This window comes from Salminus brasiliensis, chromosome 20 (assembly GCF_030463535.1).
Source record: "Salminus brasiliensis chromosome 20, fSalBra1.hap2, whole genome shotgun sequence".
NCBI classification, from domain to species: domain Eukaryota; kingdom Metazoa; phylum Chordata; class Actinopteri; order Characiformes; family Bryconidae; genus Salminus; species Salminus brasiliensis.
In genome coordinates, this window is record NC_132897.1 from 31,684,016 (window position 1) to 31,695,613 (window position 11,598).

An 11,598-nucleotide genomic window follows, 5' to 3' on the forward strand; every position below is an offset into this window, starting at 1 on the left:
CTCCTTTTATTCGCACAAAAGTTGGATATTTAAGCTTTTTTCGAGCCTTTACAAAGTCTAAGCACCATAAAACACCTTATTTACCTCACTTTTGTCTTTTTCAATGATTATTTCACTAAGTTATAACTCTAATTACAAACGTCTCCCTCAAATTAGCCTTTCTATTCTCCACCTTCACTCAAATTTAAGGTGGAACAGGCCATTCTGAAAAGAAGCTGGTAAAAAAAAATAAATAATAATAAACTAATGGCTGTGATTTAAGCTTTGTGAGCTGTGTATTTTCTACAGTCTCCGTCTTTTACACAGGGCTTCTGCTCCTCAGGGCTCTCAGAGAGAAGAGTCCACACGATGGCGTCGTCTGTCTACCGCCTGAGGGGGTGTGAGATTCTGACTGCCATTATCTTCTGATCCAATGCAATCATATTGACATGTTTCAGATGAATAATTAAGACATTAATAACATGGATTTGAGTGTAGTCTAACTGTCTAACTGGTCATACTGGTGGACCAGCATGGTTAGTCTGGTCATGCTGGCTGATTATTTTGGTCAGGTTGGTCATGTTGGTTGGAGTTAAACTGGTCACTGGCCAACTTAAACCAGGGATTGTTTTTTTTTGTCAAAAATACTTCCCAAAATGATTACTTTTATAATAATAATGTGCAAATCCAAAACCAGACCACTGTTTTAAAGCAACCATGAGGATGACTTCAATGTCCACGATCCATTATCATGGATGCTAGCCGTATTTTATGTACTGCTTGCCCTTTCTGTGGCATATAAGATTATCTCTTTTTCTATAATAAGAAATTTTATTTTTTACACGTTTTTTGTTTTATTAGAATCAGTTAGGCTTGCAACTTCCAAGTTTGGAGAAGGAAAAGGTATTATTCTGGACAGAAAGGACATTCCTGTCTCTGACCTGTGGTCTCACGCTCTCTCGCTCTCTCTGTTGCGCCCACTCCTTCAACACAATGTGTATTCCTGTATGTGTTGGGCCTTTCTGCTGACTTCTGTGCGCCTCTGTGTAAATGCTGCTCTGCTGCACCCTCTGGACAACCCGCAGGGCCTTGTAGACCTTTTAGAAATAAAATACTTTTGCCCTGAATCAAATTCATCAAAATACAGGAGTTTTACACACATACAGTGTTTTTATAGCTTTGAAGGGATCTACAAAAGGACCTACATATTCTACAAGTATTTTGAAACAAAGGTCAATGTTCTGGCCTTTTCTCCTTTCACATTGTGACCTAGTACCCACAAGGAATAAAAATGTGTGTACGCACACGCACACACACGCACACACACACACACACACACACACACAAAGTTTCGGACTGTCCCATTTATTCAGACTCAATCAGCACTCACCTCTCGCTTCTGGGACATGGCGCCTCCTTTGACCTGTTCAGATCCAGATCCAGAAACAGTGGAGCAGCTCTCTGTCCCCGCCGGTCATTAACCCTCCCATGCCCAGGGTAAGCTATTTTCTTTCCACCCATTTTGTGACCCAAACCCACTGGACAGGCTTGGCTAGTAGTTTAGATTTGTACGCAGTCAAACTAATTACTAATGACAGAACATGGGGCAGGATATCATTACCCAGTCCTAGTGTTTTACTTTAATAGCTTCATCGTAAACAACTGGTGTATCTGTACAGTAGGAATCCTGGTTCAACTAACCGGTTCTGGCAAAAACACTGGTCCTACTGCCTGGTCCTAGTGCAAGAACACTAGTCCTGCTGACCAGTTCTAGTGCAATAACACTGGTCCTACTGCCTGGTCCTAGTGCAAGAACACTCGTCCTGCTGACCAGTTCTAGTGCAAGAACACTAGTCCTGCTGACCAGTTCTAGTGCAATAACACTGGTCCTACTGCCTGGTCCTAGTGCAAGAACACTAGTCCTGCTGACCAGTTCTAGTGCAAGAACACTAGTCCTGCTGACCAGTTCTAGTGCAATAACACTGGTCCTACTGCCTGGTCCTAGTGCAAGAACACTAGTCCTGCTGACCAGTTCTAGTGCAATAACACTGGTCCTACTGCCTGGTCCTAGTGCAAGAACACTAGTCCTGCTGACCAGTTCTAGTGCAATAACACTGGTCCTACTGCCTGGTCCTAGTGCAAGAACACTCGTCCTGCTGACCAGTTCTAGTGCAATAACACTGGTCCTACTGCCTGGTCCTAGTGCAAGAACACTAGTCCTGCTGACCAGTTCTAGTGCAATAACACTGGTCCTACTGCCTGGTCCTAGTGCAAGAACACTCGTCCTGCTGACCAGTTCTAGTGCAATAACACTGGTCCTACTGCCTGGTCCTAGTGCAAGAACACTAGTCCTGCTGACCAGTTCTAGTGCAATAACACTGGTCCTGCCGACCAGTCCTAGTGCAAGAACGCTGGTCCTACTGCCTGGTCCTAGTGCAAGAACACTAGTCCTGCTGACCAGTCCTAGTGCAAGAATGCGGGTCTTGCTGACCAGTCCTAGTGCAAGAACACTGGTCCTACTGCCTAGCTCTAGTGCAAGAACGCTGGTCCTACTGCCTAGCTCTAGTGCAAGAACGCTGGTCCTACTGCCTAGTCCTAGTGCAAGAACGCTGGTCCTACTGCCTAGTCCTAGTGCAAGAATGCTGGTCCTACTTACTAGTCCTAGTGCAAGAACGCTGGTCCTGCTGACCAGCCCTAGTGCAAGAATGCTGGTCCTACTGACCAGTCCTAGTGCAATAACACTGGTCCTGCTGACCAGTCCTAGTGCAATAACACTGGTCCTGCTGACCAGTCCTAGTGCAAGAACTGGTCCTACTGAAAAATAAAATGTCTCAGAGGCCACTAGACCTAACACCTAACACTAACACCAGACTAACACCTGTTGAACAAGTTACCCAGGGCACTTTCAGGCACACACAGACCAGCTCTAATTAGACATGTTGCCTGGGCTAGCTAGTCATATTGGCTGTGCTACGAAAAGCCTAAGCGCTGAAGCTGAGGACCATCTCACTAGCTTAGCGAAACAGCCCCAAATTACCCTACAATGGCTACACGCTAACTTTTCATTGCTCTCTGAAGCTGAAGGACATTGCTCAAGTTCTGCCATGCATGTCACAGTGTGGAAAATGCTTTAAGCAGCTGGGAGGGGGACTTTGAAACAGCGGGCCCACTTGCCAAAAAAAAAAAAAAAAAAATCAAAGACTGCCTCTGTGGAGCAATTCATTACTTTAATTAGGGTTAATTAACAAGGTTATGTTGTCCGGGCCTGGGACTAATTCCAACAAAGACGGGCGGTATAGGCTAAATCCAAATCGGGGAGGCGGCAGACGGAAGTATGTGGTGCCATTGTCGGAGAGAGACAGCAGAGCAGCGGGGGGCGCTCTAATCAAACGAGCATCCTCCCAATTACTGCCTTTAAAGTGGAGCGCAAGACCTGGATTTGGGGCTAAGTCCAGGCCCTGAAAGAAAGATAGGCCTAGAGAGTGGGAAAGATGGAGAGTGAGAGAGAGGCTGATATAGTGTCTAAAAAAAAGAGAAAGAGGGGGAGAAGGAAAGAGTTAAAAGAATGACAGGGAGGGAGAACAGGGAGAAATGGGGGACCCGAGAAAGGGAGCAGTGGAGAGAGCGTAATGAGTTTGGTGAACGCGTGAAGTAAAAAATAAGGCCCCAGGAGGAATCTCCCTGCTTGGAAAAGAAAACGTCAGCATTGGTTTAATTGGAAGAAGGATTAGTGCAGTGCAGAGAGCCAACGCAGACGCAGCAAGGTGCTTCACGGTGCCCCTTGCTTACCATGCTAAGAAGTGGTCAAGAGGGGGAGCAGAAGTTGAGAGCTGTCTGAAGGGTGTAGGAGCGGTTTTGGAGAGCGGTGATGAAAAACAGCCATTCAAGCCATTTTTCAACTGTGGTTCTGAAGGTAAGATGATACACATGTATTAAATTTCCTTTTTCATAATAATCTACATGTTAGTACTACCAGTAGACAGTAAACGATAATAGCGGACCTCACTACAAAGTTGTAAGCTTGTATTTCGAGAAAAGAAACCTGCAGGCTTAGCATACTGTACATTTCTCATTTTGCCCTCCCTTCTTAAAGTCCTCCTGTTTACACTGCAGCTGTAGTATTGATTTCGATGGAATTAATGACTGATGATTTTGATCATACACTGATAAAACTGATGTAAATGATGGTTTACTGTACCGTACCTTCACGCAGACACCAGTGTATTTCCTATTTACAGAATAAAAGACAGTTTAACCTTCACACCAAGTCCGGCGTGGTTTTGCCATCAGTGCTAGAAACTCATAAATGATATAGTAGCTCTCACAAATTTCCACTCTGTATGTGTTTCTCAGCTCCTTGTCCCTCTTTGCTCTCTTTAATTGCACCCCTCCACACAAGCTGCAAGCTCATTAGCGAGGGAAGCTAGCTATAGTTTGCTATAGGGGACATGAACAGAACAGGATGCACAGAGACAAACTTACAAAAGCGCCTTCAGAAGGTCACTGTAAATGTGCTGACCGCTATTTCCCAGATCCACCACATACTTTCTTCAACCTCTGCATTTTTACAGTTAGAGTGTTGCTAACGTTGCATAAGCTTTCGTGAGCTGTGAGCTGTTCTGCCACCATCTTCATGCTCACCATCATGGAAAATCAATTATTCTTCCTCCAGATATGAATAACACTGCCCTGAATTTGGAAAATGGAGGCAGTCACATTAACCACCATCACGGCTCGAACAGTGACCGGGGGATTCCAGCACCTGTTGCTGAACTGGACATCAAATACACCAAAGTAAGTGAGCATCGTTCCTCAATTGCTATGCATTGGCTAGAGGGGTATAAAGCCCCCCAGCATTGGAGCAGTGATTGAGCTCCATCCAGTTATTTCATGTGGTATAATGTCTCTGATTTCAGCCCAACAGTAGCAGCTTTAGTGGATCTGGGTATCGAACCCACAACCCTGTGACCAATAATCTAATTGATCTAGATCTAACCTCTGAGCCACCACTGGCCCGCCTGAATAAATGTCATGATTACAATGGCAATATCATGACATTTACAATATTTACAATATTTATGTTCTTACAGTGGTTGTAATGTCCTTTTAATCAACATAGAACAATCAAAATCAACCTGATATAGAAAATAAAATTAAAAAAATAATATAAATAACCTAATATGAAGTAATAATAAAATAATAACATTAACCTGTTAGAAAAAAATCATTTAAAAAAACTGTTAGAAAATAATAATAAATTTAACTTGTTAGAAAATAAATATAAATTAATAAAACCAAATGGATATGAAGGAATAATAATATAATAAAATCGGTCTGTTAGAAAAAAATATATAAAATCAACCTGTTTAAAGACAATAATAAAATAATAAAATCAACCTAAAATAAAATAATAAAATTAACCTATTATAAAATAAAAATAAATGCTTTTTAAAAATTGGGTTAATATAATGTAATATAAAATAAAAGAGGGGGTATTGTTTGAATATTAATAGAAATCCAACTGTATGTCAGCACTCACATCGGCACTCGTTTGGTTGTTTGGTTGCAGCTGTTCATCAATAACGAGTGGCGTGAGTCGAGCAGTGGCCGCAGGATGGCCGTGCTGAACCCGGCTACAGGGGAGTGTATCTGCGAGGTGGAGGAGGGGGATGCAGTGAGTCTGGGAATTCTACACACATTTTCTTCCACGCAGTTTCACCTATAGTTCACGACATGCAAGGATTAGGCCTGAAGGATTCAACCATAACGTTATTACAATGATTTTATGAATGATGTAGGAAATTTGAAATGGAACGCTTCTACAAGTCAGATTTCCGACTCCGAAGGTCGCAAGGGCCTCACCGATCCCGAGTCAAATCAAAGATGGCTGAACCGCTATAACAGTAATAAAAGCAGTACCTGTTATCAAGCACCTGTTATCCAGGTTTATCAGCACTTGTGTCTCTCTGTGTCTCACTAAATCAGCCCTATACACACAGTCCTATGTCCAACTTCTATCTGTGGATGCATTTTCATTAAGTTCCATCAGTACCAGGTGACACCACTAACAATGCTAACCTTGGACAATGCTAGCAATGCTAACCTGAGATAATGCTAACCTGGGCCACAAAAAGTGGAGTCTTTAGCTAACCGGTTTTTGAACTAGTGTACACTTATCTGAATGTTTGGAAAGTGGTCAACTCAGCTGAGGCGTCCTTCCCACTTTTTGCGGTAAATGGAACGCTACACTACTGTTAGCGCCCAAACGCAGTTTCCAATGCTAACACCAAGCTAGCGCTATTGTGTAATGTATAATATTCATTTTATATATGTTATTGTTTTGTAGGTAAATATATGTACCACTGTAGTCAGAGTAGGGATATTTTCTTTTAAAGACTAAAAATGAAATTAAAATATGTCCACTTGAATTCCCAGGTCTCGCATTTTTAAAGTAGTTTCCCATTAATTTACAGTAGTTACTGATAGACATGATTACATAGAATTACGTTAAGATTATGATCGTCACTGTAGAAGCCGGTCACCCCGGTCACTGGGCCACTCACTGGTTTTCTGCTCCACAGGAGGACATAGACAAGGCAGTGAGCTGCGCCTGGAGAGCCTTCCAGCAGGGGTCGCCCTGGAGACGCATGGACGCTTCGGACCGAGGGCTGCTCCTGAACAGGCTGGCTGACCTGGTGGAAAGAGATCGCCTCCTGCTGGCTGTAAGACTGTTTTGTCCTGTAAATATAGACAATAATATACACACCAGTCTGCCATAACATTAAAACCACTGACAGGTAAAGTGGACAAAGGTGATTGTCTGGTCCCAGTGGGATATATTAGGCAGTCAGTTCTTAAAGACGATGTGTTGGAAGCAGGACAAATGGGAAAAAATAGGTGCTATAGACAGAATGCTGTTTGTTTCTGTACAGACTATGGAATCCATGAACTCTGGGAAGTTGTTCCTAACGGCCTACTTTGTGGATCTCATGGCCAGCATAAAGACGTTGCGGTATTACGCAGGCTGGGCGGACAAGATCCAGGGGAAAACCATACCTGTAGGTGAGTCAGGAGGGTGGGCGTCAATTCTTGCAAAAAATTGAGGGAGGCTCCCTCAGTGCTACCCTCCTATTTCCTAAAGTAATACGCACCTTTTGTTTTGAAGATGGAGAGTATTTCACATTCACACGACATGAACCAGTCGGAGTGTGCGGCCAGATTATACCCGTAAGCAGACGCCATCTTTGTTTCAAAGAATTACACTGTATGGACAAAAGTATTGGGACACATCTTAATCATTGAATTCAGGTGTAGAGCATCTGCTGTTAGAGCTGCAAAGCTGGACCATGTGCATGTTAATGCCTATGGATGTAGAAGGGGTGTAATAAAAGCTTCTGTAAGTGTAGTACTGCGTAGTTCTCCCAATACTTATACATCATGTATATGTGCCAGAAGGCCCAAGAAGGGTTCCCCACTGAGCTCGTTCTCAGTTTGACATTGTTCTCGTTCCAGTGGAACTTCCCTCTGATGATGCTGGTGTGGAAGATCGCGCCGGCGCTGTGCTGCGGCAACACGGTGGTCCTGAAACCGGCTGAGCAGACGCCCCTCACTGCCCTACACATGGCCAAACTCATACTTGAGGTAGTAACAAAGCTCAGGGATGCATGTATCCTAAATTAGTAACAGCAGATCTATAAAATGTTGGGTAAAAAGTTTTGTAACTTTGCTTGCTCTGTTCAACAGGCAGGCTTTCCTCCAGGTGTGGTTAATGTTGTGCCGGGGTATGGGCCTACTGCTGGAAACGCCATCGCCCACCACATGGACATCGATAAAGTGGCCTTCACCGGATCCACTGAGGTCTACATACACCTTCTTGGAACACACTGAAGTGCACCTTGGGGGGTAGTATGATCAGGACTGCTTTGCTGTGTGTTTATGACAGGTGGGAAAGCTTGTTCTGAAAGCCGCTGGTGAAAGTAATCTGAAAAGAGTCACCCTGGAGCTGGGAGGCAAAAATCCCAACATCATCTTCGCTGACGCAGAGTGTGAGTATGCACCGAAGACAAGGGCCGGAGGTTTCCTGTGCTATAAGTGTTTGAATATATATATAAATATGTCAATGTGACTTGCTCCCAAATAAAAGTACAACATGACCATATTACCCCATGACAGTGCCTCCACCATGTCTGACAGATGAAGTGATAAGCTTCAGACCATAAACCCACACAGCCGACATGTTTGCTACGTTTACAAAGAGTGCCTCACTCCATGCTGGTCGTGGATTGTTTGTCGTCTTCAAAAATGTCATTTTATCAATTATTTGGGCTTTTCAGTAATTCCTAAACAGTGCACGTTAATAATATTTTTGTTAAACCTCTTGAATCACATCTTAATTGCTTCATTATAAATCAGTTTCAAGTCAGAGGGCCAAAGAATCCCAGATGCCCAAATGTGCACTTTACATTTAGGCCTCATGGCTGGTTTGGCCCCCTGAAATTGCCATGGCTTTGAGACTTGGCTTTTTTTGTTGTTTTACCAAATTAAAATATAAAAAACATCTAAGGAATGGCAAATTGCACAATGGTGTGTTTTTTCAGTGGAGCATGCGGTGCAGCAGGCCCATCACGGACTGTTCTTTAACCAAGGCCAATGCTGTCTGGCCGGCTCCAGGGTCTTTGTGCAAGAGTCTATCTACGATAAGTTTGTCCATCTCAGTGTGGAGAAAGCTCGCAAGAGGGTCCTGGGAAACCCTCTCCTACCCAATGTGGACCAGGGACCACAGGTACAAAAGACCTCTCTTCCACACCCACTTTAATGCCTTCCTAACTACAGCTAGCATAAATGCTAGGTAGGGTTGTCTCCACTTAAAGGCGCTGTATTCGATTCTGAATTTAACAACAAAACAATCACACAGCTCCCACGCCACTGCTTCGTTCTGTGCACGAGCATGGCTGGAATCGTGTTATGTTTCTTAGTCCTTTTACAAAGCCAGGGCTGAGTACGAACACCAGACTTTTTCCAGCGTGCAAACAGACCTTCACAGAATTTTACAACAAGTGTACTGGATTAAAATCATATACAGCTCCTTTAATTCCAAAATGCAGTTTTCCATTGCAGACGTTCTCAGCCTCTGAGCACTGTGATCACTCATGGACAGGATTTATAGGAGATATAGGTCTAAACACTTACCTGAACAATCCAGTTAATATGGGTGTTGTCCATCCACAGTTTAACAGAGCTCCTTGTTTTGTTGCAGATTGACAGGAAGCAGTACGATAAGATCCTTGCGCTGATCGAGAGTGGCCGACGCGAGGGTGCTCGACTAGAGTGCGGCGGGTGTCCCTGGGGTCAAAAGGGTCTATTCATTCAGCCCACTGTCTTCTCTGAAGTCACAGATGACATGCAGATTGCCAAGGAGGAGGTACACAGATACAATTAACATAATAATAATAAGAAAAAATATATATCAACTGGTTACAGAAATTAGGATTATTTCTGTAACCAGTCCAGCACGGAATGATCTGTTTGTGTGGGCTGTCGTAGATCTTCGGGCCAGTCCAGCTGATCCTGAAGTTCAGGAGCGTGGAGGAGGTCATCCAGAGAGCCAATAACAGCCAGTATGGCCTGGCAGCTGGTGTTTTCACCACAGACATCAACAAAGCCCTGTTCGTCTCCTCCGCACTGCAGACAGGCACTGTGTGGTATGACCTGTTGTATATGTCCCTTTTGGGCCAGATTCAGGAAATGCATTACCAGATTTACAGTGACGTTAAGAGCAAACAGTGTCACTGTAACATGTTTTCTCATTCATACACTCACAACTGTGGTGTGTTTGCATGATACGTGAGAATGACACTCTTTTCCCTCATTTACACATGCCATTAATAATAAAGTTTGTGGCAGGACACCGTCCTGCAAAAAATTACCGCCTGAATTGGATTTGTATTCATTTATTTTTTGCACAGTTTTGCCCATATTTGGTCTTCTTCAGTACCTGAGTAGTATACATATATGCATCCCTAAGTCACATGATCCTACCAGAGCTGGAAAAAATTTGTGCGGCCTATAGGCACATATATCAGCAATGTCATGCAAAAATCTATCTCTCTAAGTGGCTCAGCAGTCTTTTGTACTGGACCAATGGCCCGGGAGTCCATGGAGTCCGCCATAGACCAAGACAGTACAGTTGGCCATGCTCTTTCTGGGTGGGTAGATGGCGCTCCTTTTCCTCATCACTCTAAAAGTAATGTTGGCCGGTACAGGCGTCTATTAGCTGGTGTGGCAGGTCTAGAGACCCGGCACTTTGCTGAAAGCTGGAATAATCTGACATAGTACTAGGGGAAGCTACGAACGGGTGAGTTAATTGTCAGTACCAAATTGTGAGAAAAGGGGATTTGATAAACAACCAAAAAAAAACTTCATAAACGATTTTATTCAATTTGTAGCATTTCTATCGGTTCTTTCATCATGGAATTGTGACACAATGTAAAGGACAGCTGCAGTTTTTAAAAAGATGTTAAGATGTCAATTAAAAACAATCAACAAAGACAAACATACAAGTCCCAAAAGTGGCAATATGTAAACTAATACTTTTTTTTACAATGTTCCAGGGTGAACTGTTACAATGCAATGAGTGCACAAGCTCCGTTTGGAGGGTTTAAGATGTCCGGCTGTGGGAGAGAACTGTGAGTATGCTCTGCTGTAACTCAAAAACATCCTAGCTTTCATAACATTTAGGGTCCATCATTTGGGCATTTAGGGTCCATTAGTGTCCATCAGCACCATTTATTGCCAAGAATAAAGGAAAAATGAATTGACTGACCTCTAAAGGATAAAAAAAATCTACTCTGATGTGAGTCATTTTTATAATTGTAGTTTTTTTTAGGTTAATTACGATTGTAAATTTGTTTGAGAAAAAAAAGCATATTACATTGTGTTGTTGTCTTCCAGTGGGGAGTACTGCCTTCAGGAGTACACTGAAATCAAGACTGTCACAGTAAAGCTCCCACAGAAGGACTCCTAATATGCTGGCAGCTCCACAGTTTTTGAAAACACTGCAACTCTATGGATGCCTGTTAGTCACACTGACTTTCTTTTACATTTCTGCACAACACCTGCTCAGACCTTACATGTCTACACTTACGTTCACAGTAAGAGGCCAGTTATGCTCTCTTGGGACTCTCAGCCATGGATCAGAATCTCACAGGGTTTCTTTGGGAGAGTTGAATAACAGGGCTAAAAATAACAGAGTTGAGTTTTTAATTAGCATAGAATTAGCAAATACACAGTGTGGAGCATAGTGTGGAGTATGAAATAGCATCCATGTTCAAAGATGACGAATCGTTTACTTAAAATGATTATTTTTTTTAATGAATATTTGTTTCTAGTCAATACTAATAGCCAGGGATGCTGCCCCATGGAAAGACATTACACGGGACACCCACAACTCTTAATAATAATACATCTTAATAATACATTTTTAGGGGCCCTGTCAATTGTCCAGGCCCGTGGAATTGTCCGAACTTATCCCTCCTCATACGGCACCCCTGCTGATAGCACTGTAACTATCTAACTGTAGTGATTATTTAAAACCTATTAAAAGTGTAAATCCAAACTGCA

General features: G+C 43.0%; 1 protein-coding gene across 1 annotated transcript; it reads left to right on the forward strand.

The window, feature by feature from the left end:
* Window positions 1-3,554: 3,554 nt before the first annotated feature.
* On the forward strand, window positions 3,555-11,593 carry LOC140541648 (aldehyde dehydrogenase 1A1-like). Its single transcript, XM_072664357.1, has 14 exons — window positions 3,555-3,892; window positions 4,652-4,773; window positions 5,549-5,653; window positions 6,561-6,701; window positions 6,912-7,041; window positions 7,145-7,206; window positions 7,492-7,620; window positions 7,723-7,836; window positions 7,922-8,024; window positions 8,577-8,761; window positions 9,236-9,400; window positions 9,523-9,680; window positions 10,590-10,664; window positions 10,930-11,593. Exons 2-14 carry the CDS (start codon window positions 4,654-4,656, stop codon window positions 11,000-11,002), a joined length of 1,560 nt encoding a protein of 519 aa, XP_072520458.1. The 5' UTR covers window positions 3,555-3,892; window positions 4,652-4,653; the 3' UTR covers window positions 11,003-11,593.
* The last annotated feature ends 5 nt before the right edge of the window (window positions 11,594-11,598 follow it).